The sequence below is a fragment of the Echinops telfairi genome, unplaced genomic scaffold (assembly GCF_000313985.2).
Source record: "Echinops telfairi isolate 266 unplaced genomic scaffold, ASM31398v2 ScPeMD7_7453;HRSCAF=8491, whole genome shotgun sequence".
Lineage (NCBI taxonomy): Eukaryota > Metazoa > Chordata > Mammalia > Afrosoricida > Tenrecidae > Echinops > Echinops telfairi.
In genome coordinates this window covers 849004-859620 of record NW_022111353.1, presented here as the reverse complement: position 1 = coordinate 859620, position 10617 = coordinate 849004, and the positions used below count along the sequence as shown (strand labels likewise).

The 10617-nt window shown below is 42.6% G+C and overlaps 1 protein-coding gene across 1 annotated transcript in view; it reads left to right on the top strand.

Moving 5' to 3' along the window:
- The window catches only part of LOC101642430 (tripartite motif-containing protein 26-like), a 31559-nt gene extending 23726 nt beyond the window's left edge, over positions 1-7833 (top strand). The window contains exons 5-8 of the mRNA XM_004717302.2: positions 1232-1257; positions 5618-5733; positions 6324-6356; positions 6915-7833. Of these exons, the coding sequence (XP_004717359.1) occupies positions 1232-1257; positions 5618-5733; positions 6324-6356; positions 6915-7606 (867 nt within the window). The 3' untranslated portion in view covers positions 7607-7833. The remainder of the gene's footprint in view (positions 1-1231; positions 1258-5617; positions 5734-6323; positions 6357-6914) is intronic.
- The last annotated feature ends 2784 nt before the right edge of the window (positions 7834-10617 follow it).

The window sequence follows — 10617 nt, the reverse complement described above, 5'->3', positions numbered from 1 at the left end:
ACAGAAGGGTCATAAGGAAAGAGAGGATCCAGTCAGGGTGCAGTATAGCACCAATGAAACATACAACTTTCCCCTAGTTCTTTAATGCTTCCTCACCCCCCACTATCATGACCCCATTTCTACCTTACAAATCTGGGTAGACCAGAGTATGAACACTGATACGTATAAGAGCTTGCAACACAGGGAATCCAGGACAGATAAAACTCCTCAGGCCCAACAATGAGAGTAGCGAAACGAGGAGGGTAAGGGGAAGGTGGGGGGAGAAAGGGGGAAATCAGTCATATGAGCGACATATTACCCTCTTACAGGGGCACAGACAACAGACAAGTGGGTGAAGGGAGACAGAAATTGGTGTAAGACATGAAAAAAATATAAATTATCAAGGATTCTGAGGGAGGGAGGGTGGGGAGGGGGAAATGAGCTGATACAAGAGTTCAAGTAGAAAAAATGTTTTGAAAATGATGGTGGCAACATACGTACAAATGTGCTTGACACAATGTATGTATTTATTGTGATAAGAGCTGTATGAGCTGTCTTAATGATTAAGACAAAATTCTTCAATTTCACAACTTCTACGTGTATAATTCAGTGCCATTGATTATATTCCGTGTTGTACAACCGTTATTAATATCCTTTCTAAATTATTCCACCACCATTTGCATAAACTCAGTGCCCCCTAACCAACAACTCTTTCCCCTTTGCCCATGGTCTTCATTGATCAATTTTATGTTTTAGTAGTTGTCTTGATAAAGCATTCACATATCATACACTTCCATGGTTAAATTGTTTTTATTTATTTATTTTTAAAAATAATTGTGTATACATCATCACAATCAGTTCTAGTGCTCCCTTCCCCACTTCTGCATTCATTGTCTGCTCCTCAATTCCCCACCCCTGTCCCTCCTCCATATTCCTGATAAAGATAAACCTTTGCATTAGTTATTGTCTCAATAGGATTTTTATATTAATCATCTAGAGAAATAGGATTATTTAGAACGATTAATATGTTATATAGATAGGTTTAAAAGAGAGAAAAGGAAGATGGAGCCTTCTAAAAAGATTCTGCTAAGAGAGTCTTACAGAAATGAAAATTATTTTGAGACTGAAGTAAAATGATAAAGCCTGCATTTTTAGAAAATGTGCCGGTGTGGTTTTTCAATGATTCCTCTGTGGCGATGACTCCCGGGACCCCGATTTCCATGACAGTGTCTGTGTTCCTCTTTCTTTTCAGGACCCACCCCATGATGTCGTAAGCAAGTAAGTGCTGCTTGGTGTGTTTCTGTGATACTAATGTTGGGATTTGACATGGATTGCGAAGGGGTTACTTGGAGGGCAAAGAAGTTCTTCCATAGGGTTGAAAGGGATCCCATAGAATGAGGAGGGAGTAGAAGCACTGTTGTCATAGAACTTACGTTGGAATGGCTAAGAGATAAAGTATATGGGAGCAGATGATGGGAGAAGTGAACACAAGCGAACAAAACCCCAGAGCAACCAAACCTACTACGATCGAATGGATTTGGGCTCATAACGACCCTGTATAAGGTTTCGGAGCCTACACATGACTACAGGAGCAAACAGCCTCCATTGTCACATGCAGAGGCGCTGGTAGGTTTGAACTGCCAGTCTTAAGGTTAACAGACGGGTGCCCAACCCACAGAGTATTAGAGAAGATTTAGGATTCCAAATTCGTTTCTCACACGCTTTCTTGTAACTTCTTCCTGCTACTCCTGACCAACGTCCTCCATATTCTATGGAGCACCTTGCACCATCAGATTGTCCTCCATGCTAGTCAATTCCTTCTTCCTGAGATGCTACTTGCTGTCCTTCCAGAGGAAGGGGATGCCTCACTAAAACACTCACTTTATGTCCTTTGGCAGCTAGGAAAACAGTGAGGGGCAATGATAAGATAACACATTTTTCATCCACCAGGAGCCCTATTGGGCTGCTAACTGCCATGTCAGCAGTTCAAAACCACTAGCCTCTCTTCAGGCAAAAGGTGATTTTTCTACTCCTGTAAAGAGTAACTGTCTGATAAACTCACAGGGGCATTTCTGCCCTGTCCTGTAGAGTCAATATGAATCGGCATTGATTGGGTGGCAGTGAATTTGGAGTTTGGGATTTATCCAGTGGCTCTTTCCTTGGTATATAATTTGCTGTATCTCCATGTTTTCCGTAGTACACTTATTATCTAGATATTTCATACTGGTCATTACATTTTCATTTCTTGGTATTTCACAGAAGTCAAACACTCTTCCTAGCAGTGGGTTTTTGTCTATTTTTCTTGTATCCTTAGAGTTTTTACTTTTCATATTTTGGTGCATCTCCCTCCTCACCTGCATGGCCTTTGTTCCTGCTGCTAGCTCTCATGAAGTTACTCCCCATGACACCATCACCACCTCACGGTGACGCATGCACAAGGATACTGGACCACTGTGCTCCATTGTGTTTTCCTTGGCTGGCTTCGGGAAGTCGATTGCCAGCCTTTTCTTCCTGGTCCAGCTTAGTTTGGAAGCTCTGCTAACACCTGATCATCATAACAAACCCAAACCTTCTTTGTCAGATGAATGACATTTGAGGAGTATTAGCTAGGCACCAAACCTAGGTCTCTCACATGGAAGGCAGGAATTTTACCAGCTAAATATCAGTGCTCTCCACATGACTTTTAAGGAAAGTCATACCTTAATTGATTATAATATTTTTATTAATATAAAAGATTATGACATTTTATTAATATAAAATACCCTCTATTCTTTAATATTTTGGCTTGAGGTCATTCCTGTCTGATAAAACCAACACCTCAAATTTCTTTCATTTTGTATTTCATTTCTATAACTCCAGCTTTTGACTTGTAGCATTGATTGAGGAGCATTTATTGTATTTGACCAATTCGGTCCTCTTCTGCACTTCCCTGATTCTTATGAGGCCTTCTGCAGCTCTCTGTGAGTCTCCTCTTTCAGCTATTGACTGACCGCTGTTGGAGTCACTCTGTTCCTCCAGGTGAGAGCCCTTTGGAGATGGCCCACTTAGATCTTTCCACGGCTCCATACCTGACCTACTAGCTACATACGGTGATGCTCTACCCTCAAAAAGCTCACTTTGCACTAATTGTGGATGCTCTACCCAATCTGCTGTCAGCACAGCACCTTCGGACATAAACAAGCGTCACACCCATCTCTGTGTTCCTTTCATTGCTTTCCACCGCCAGCTCTCGTAACAGAAACTCCTGGTTAAGTTCTGCATGGAGGTCTCTGCAGTCTCCTCACTTGCTGTGAAGAAGAGCACTCACTTCCTCTTCCCATGGTGGTGGAAGGAAAGCCACAACACCCTGATACCTCTCCCCAGAAGAACAAATCTTTATTGCCAGCCTCCTTGCAGTGGGAGATGCTGCCCCCCTTGTTGTGGGGAGGGGGGTTGGGGTGGGAGTAGGGTGGAATGATCCACCAGAGCTGCAAAGGCAGATAGCTACACTTGATCCTGGAATATGGGCTATAGTACAAGAATTTTCCATTTCTGGGAAGGTGTGGGGGCAGTGCTGTGTAGGGTTATTGTTGTTTGAAAAGGGGGCAGTATGCCAAACAAGTTTGGGAATGTATGGTAAACTTTAAATGATAGTAGGCCACCCACAGTGAAATTTTGGATAGCTGGATTACAGTGTTAGAATGGGACAATTCTTGGGACCTATTTTCATAGTTGGGGCGTACCAGTCTCCAGCCTGAAGTGTCGTCTATACTTGACTGCACCTTGATCAATCCTCTTCCCCCCTGTACCTTAGGCTTTAAAGATAATTGGGAATTTTAATTTCAGATTATTATGTGTTCTTCCTCCAGAGTATGCTTCTTCTATTTACATAATTATTTTTCACAAAGAAAAATGACCTGGATTGTATATTTTACTGGATTATTGATTCAGTTCTCTCTTATTTGCCTTATATTTCCATACCTCTAAGTTAATTTCTTAAGAAGTCAGCGCATTAATAGTATATTTCTGAGACCTTCCAAGGTAGGAATGGCTTTTTACCTGCTTTTTAAAGCCTTTTGTATAAGTGATAGATTGATGGGTAGAGAATCTTTTAAAGTCTCTGGGCAGCGTAAATGGTTAAGCACTCAACTACTGTGTTAGTCTGCATAGACTAGAGAAACAAATTCATAGACACTCATGTGTATAAGAAAGAGCTTTATATAAAAGAGCAATTGTATATTGAGAAAACATACCATCCCAGTCCAGATCAAGTCCATCAGTCTGATATTAGCCCATATGTCTGATACTAGTCCATAAATTCCTCTTTGGACTCAGGCGGCACATGCGGTGATGCTGAATGCAGGAAGATGATGGCCAGTGGGTCTTGTGGGTCCAGTGGCAGTGGAAGCATCTCAATGCTGGCGTGGGTCTCCACGTGTCATCTTCAGCTCTCATGAGTGTCTCAATAGCAGGGAAGGGAAGGCAGAGAGAGTGGGTCTGGCCTCCAGTGAGCGATTTTTCTCCCTCATGCGTCTAAATGAGATCAAGCTGCAACCTGATTGACAGGCTAGACTCCACCCCTTCGCTTACGTTGACAGAAGATTATGTAAGTGCCACAGCCACTAGTCCAAAGGCTGGCTGGTCAAATCACCCAGCCTTTGAAGACAGGCCTTGAAAAACTTAATGAGCAGGTATACTCTACACACGAGACTGTCTTGAATTGGAATTTACTAGATGGCAACTAACAACAGAATACTTGGATCATGGCTCCCCCCCCACCCCACCCCATGTCTGTTATTCTTTGACCCTGGTCTTGAAACTGACCACTTGAAAATGCTACTTTTAGTTGTTCCCATTTCTGCCTCTCTCAGTGTGTGTGTATGTGTGTGAGGTAGGGTTCTCTAGAGACGTGATACCAGGATACTTATTTTATATATATGAGGATAGGTTTATACAGTGAGAAGGAATATAATAGCTTATTAGTCCACACAACAGTACAGAGGGTTCAGTTCAACTCACTTCCATGGAACAGTTAATATCCTGGAAGTTCTCCAGCTCACGTGGGCTGCTGGGTTCAAGGTCAAGGAAGCAGACAGCAGAGTTCTCTGTGGGGTAAGGCAAGCAAGTCTGCTCATAGGCAACAAGCAGCAGGGTGGGTCACCAACAGTCAGTAGTTTGGGAGCTTAGGGTTGCAAGGCAACAGAATCCACCAGCCTCAAGCTCAAGCAATGTGCGCACCATCAGTGTGGTGAAACAGGTCTCAAAGGAGCCTCAAGCTCTAGGGACATGATCCACAGGCTGGCCTGGTCCACAGGTAGTGCAGTTCACAGGTTGAGGCAGAGAACTAGCTATAGCAATAGCATGCCTGTTCCAGCTTGCCCCGATCACCAGAGAGCAAGAGATGGGGTGGGTAGGCCTTGCTTGCAGAACCATTTATCTTTTTGTCTGCCAATCAAACTGCGATCTTATTAATCACACATGCTCCTTTTGGCCAGGTTGGCATAATAAACTGTGTGTGTGTGTGTATGTGTGTGAGAGAGATTTGGCATAATAAACTGTGCGTGCGAGTGTGTGTGTGTGTGTGTGTGTGTGTGATGGGGACTATGGTGAATGTGTACTTTTCTTTCAGTAGTTCCTAATGGGACTCTACTCTCTCCAGATATCCCCGGAAGAAGTACTGGATTGAAAAGCCTATCAGTCCAGCAATCAGAAAACAAACAGACGAATTTTCAGATAAACTTGTATCATTAGCAAAAGGACTGAGAGGTTTCCATGGTAAGTTGAGGGCAGGGGTTCTGAACCTAGAAAACCTTGCTCTCCCCCTCCCCCCACCTCTGGTGTTTCCTACAGTGTTTCCACTGTCCTTTCCTTTTCAAAACTACTTGCTCTTATGCAGCAGGTCATTCATACCTGGCAGGGACACTAAGGAGGTCCAGGGAAAATTTTCACAGGACAGTCTAAGAAAGTTTCCTAGACAAGGGTGTGCTAATCATCAGGACCCAGAGTTGTTTTAAAGATGCTACATATCTAAAAGTGAGGTAAAAGAATATTGGGAGAGTGCACTTCAAAGAAGTACCTTCAAGAATACAAAGATTAATGTGATGTAGAACTAGGAATTCAGGCTTTAAAACTTCAAAAGTAAAATATGCCCCACTGTCCTTTTCCATGAAATGCCGAATTCATTCATTGTATTTGCCATGGATCATGAAAGTTGGACAAGTATGAGTGTCTCCTGCACAGACCACTCGATTTCTTTCGAGGTCAAGGAGCCTGGTTGTGCTTTAAGCTCTGTTGCCCAAAAGTAAGAGAATTTTATTTGAAAAGATCTGTTTAAATCACTTAACTGTATTCTTCTTTCACTCTAGGAAAATTGATGAGGGACCTGGAGTTTAAAACAAGTGAGTAGCTGGAGGGGGTGATATAAAGGTCGATGCCTCAAACAGAGTGAATTCTCCTACCTCCAGGGGCAGCTTCCCTTCGAAGTTCCTTTCCTTATATGTGCATCAGTGCTTTAGCCAGGAATGTCCTTTTGATGGTTAATCTATCCCCAATCCCTCTATTTCAAAACCACAAACCCTTTCCCAGTTTTACCCAACTATAATGAGCCCAGGTGCTCTCTCCCTTATATGTGCATCAGTGCTTTAGCCAGGAATGTCCTTTTGATGGTTAATCTATCCCCAATCCCTCTATTTCAAAACCACAAACCTTTTCCCAGTTTTACCCAACTATAATGAGCCCAGGTGCTCTCTCCCTGGCCTCCTGCTCACAAAGTCTCATCACCATGCTTATGCTCTTTCTGTTTTCTGCCTTGTGTAGATAGGGAGCTAATAATAGAATGAACACAAGGTCTAAGGCAATCTTTGTCCTGGTCCCCAGGGAGTCTCTCCCAGAGTCTATTAGAGAAACTCCTTTGCTCTCTTTAATGATGCTGCATCTTTATCCTTTTGTCCCAACAGTAAGGATCGTCCTGAATACACAAACAGCCAATGGCTACCTCTCAGTGTCTGCAAATGGGAAGAGTATAATATTCACTGACTTGTGGATGAGCAACTATCATCATGGTCAGCGATTTGATCCTGAGCCTGGTGTGCTGGGCAATAAGGGCTTCACCTGGGGCAAAGTGTACTGGGAAGTAAAGGTGGATAGGATATGGTGGGGAGCTGAGGATGAGGACGCAGCAATGAGACATAGGAGTGGAGTCCAAAGTGTATTTAGCAGTAGTTATTTTTCTGGGTTCATGGACACCTCTGATGGATATCGTTCTACTGGATTTAGAAATGACATTGAAAGGTTGGAGGAGGAATGGCCTCCGGAAAATGGAATACGGTCCAAATTCTGCCTGGTGGGGGTAGCAAGAGAGTCTGTGGTAAGAAGAGGGTTTCTCAATTTCACCCCTGAGGAAGGATTCTGGACTTTGCGGCTGTCTTCAGCTGGAGTCTCTGTATGTACAGGTACGGAGCCTTTTCAGATCCTGTCCTACTGCCCAAGGCAGATTGGAGTTGCTCTGAATTATGATGGGGGGACGGTAACCTTTGTTAATGCCAGAACGCAGGAGCTTATCTATGAATTCTCATCTCCCTTCACTGGGAGAGTTTTTCCTTTCCTGTGGCTTAATTGCATGAGATCTAGACTTACACTGAGCCCCTGAGAGAACGCCACATGAGCACAGCCCCACTTAGTTCCTTCCTCCCAACTCTGGCCGTCTCGCTGGGGTTTCAGATGACTTAGGCAACTAGAACAATGTGATGTGTATATAGTCAGGCGTCCTCTCTGCTTCATCTCTAAAATGAGGATGATGATACTTGATCTGTTTTATTTACAGTAGAAGCGTTGAAATGTTTTCAGAGTGCTAAATAAAGTGAGTGCTATTCTTAATCTGTTGTCATGGGTTTAGTCCTCATCTTTATCTACCATTGAGATAAAGGTCTGAAAAAAAGACCGTCAGGATCGCCACCCTGCGACTAGCAGTAATCGCTCACCTCTCTACCCAGTTCTCCAGCACTTTCCCTGCGACAGAGCTTCTCTTGACATCGGAACAGCTGTGGAGATACTTTGATGCAACTCATACCTAAGCAAGCATTTAATCTTGATCTATTTTCAGATTTTAGATACCTATCTACTCGAGCATAAACTGACCTGAATATCAGCCGGGGTACCTAATTTTACCACAAAAACTGCAGTAAAAATGTGCTGGAAAAACCTGGCTTATACACAAGTGTATACGGTATCTGGAATAGGTTTAGTTTATTAGTTTCTGTAAAGATTCTTGTAATCTCTACAAGAAGGGTAAGAGGAAACTATGTTACATAATGAACAAGGGACTTCAAAAAGTTCTTGGAAAACTGGGATTCTCCATACCCCTCCCCCAAAGTCCTTTTTGAGCTCCCTCATATTGTTTGTATACATTCTATCATCCTTTACTAAGTGTACGTCAGCTGAGTTTGAGATTGTAGTAGTAGGGATTTAGCTTAGGTCCAACGAGTAGACTTAGCTCTAAGTAGCAGAAATCCAATCTGGTTCATTTTGGAGATGATCAATTTATTCAATGGTATTGGGGCCCATAGGGCACCATGATGGAGGGACACCATGTTGACCCTCTTGCAAATTCAGGAGGCACCATGTGACACCACAAAGAACCGCAGTGTGGGAGCTGCAACCAGGAGGAGGAAGTGGAGGCATACCAGAACTTTAGAAGGTTGTCAATATGTAAACAGACTATGCCATGTAAAAGTACATACCGTTCCTGGGCTTAAGACTGTGGGGGAATATGCATTGAGAGTTCAACTGAGACCATTTTGTTGGAAAATAGCACCAAATAACAGAATATATCTTGTATGTACATGCATCAGTGTAAGAAAGTTGAAATGTCTTGGTGATACTATACACTGAGAATCTTCAATGTAGCAGGGAATGGCCAAAGATTTCGGCTAGTATATTATAGCTCAATCCATGTTTAAGGACTTCAGAATCTGGAGGAATAGATTTCATGGCTTAAGGATGTTATAATGGTTTAGGCTAGAAATAAATATGTACCAGAATAAGAGGAAGCAAAACAGTGAAGCTATTCCCCTAGATGGTACTCTGTACTCTGCTGGTTTCCATAATTCATAGCATTGATCACAAGCTACTCACAGTCCATACTCAAAAGTATAAGGTCTATTAGAGAAGTAACAGGACACAGTTTGCCAGTCAGCCTGGCTTCCAACAGGACAATTCTTAGTTTCTTCTTGGCCAGACAGGCAGGCTGACTTGATTCTTAGGTTCCTGTGGGCCTGTGCCAGGACAATTCTTAATTTCTTCTTGGCCAGACAGGCAGGCTGACTTGATTCTTAGGTTCCTGTGGGCCTGTGCTCTGTCACTGAATCCCAATTGGGAAAATTTTTAGGGCTCTATTGTCTCAACTCTCAAGTGCCTGGAAGCACTTCATTACATTAGCAAGCCTCCTGCCCACTGGTACTCACTTCTCTTGGTCTTTGATAGCTCTGCCAACAACAGAAAGAAGGTATCCCACTTTGCCAATAAGTCTGCTGCCCAAAAGTTTTCAACTCACTCTACTGGGAAGCTCTATGCAGCCTTCTTGGTCCACTGCTTAGTGCTACTGTGCCATTTTATACCACTTACAGTGTTGCCTCCTGGGTCTATGAGGTTCTCAGCACAAAGATCCTAGGTTCAAAGATGTACTCTGCTCCTGGTTCTTCTTTGTAATGTCTCAGTCTCTATGGGAATGGCTCTTTCCAGCCTAGTGGAATGGCAATCTGATCAATCCCTTAGTAGGCCACAGGCGCCTTATTTGCAAGTTGCTGTACAAGGATTTTACCTTAATTACATAAGCACAGCCAATCATTTTGTGAGTTAAGGCATCATAATTAGAAAGGCTATGTAAAAGCAATTCAAATGAACTAGCGGTGCTTGATTGTATAGTTAATCCATGCTCGTGGGCATTAAATGTACAACAAATAATGAATTTATGTGTTTTTATAAAGGCTTTATTAAATATGTGCCACTCAAAAGCCCAATGGCTTGATCATCCAGCAAGTTCATTAATAAAGTCCTAGGAGTCGATGTGCTTCAGTCAATGTCAGCCCTGTAGAAAACTGATGTTCAGCTTAAGTGCACAGCGTCCAATGCTGTAGGTAGTTTACTAGGATGGCTATAGCACTCCTTGATTTATATAAGTTTTATTGACATATAACTCACACATCATACAATTCAGCAACATCAAGAAGAGTTATAAAGTCATCACCACAACCAGTCTTAGGACATTTTCTTCATTTTTGCATTCATTGGTTACTAGCTCTCCATTTCCCCCAACCTCCCTGCCATACCTCCAAGAAACCATTAGTCTAGTTACTATCTCTCTAGAATTACCTATTCTGGATTTCATAAACAGGAAAACATTAAAAAATAAACCAGTAACAATAACGAAAAAAAACTTCAATAAAAAAGTGGAAAATATTAAAAACCAGAACAAATTTAAATGGGTCATACGGCAGATCAGATAAGGTGCTAAATTTTAACTTGACTGCATCTGCCACAAACCACTTGCCGGTGTTACCTGTATAACAAGGCTATCCACATACCTCAGTTAGGAAGAGAGGCTATTCACCGAGGCTTAATCCATGTGTGGACCTGAAAATGGATTTGGGGCTTCCACTGTCA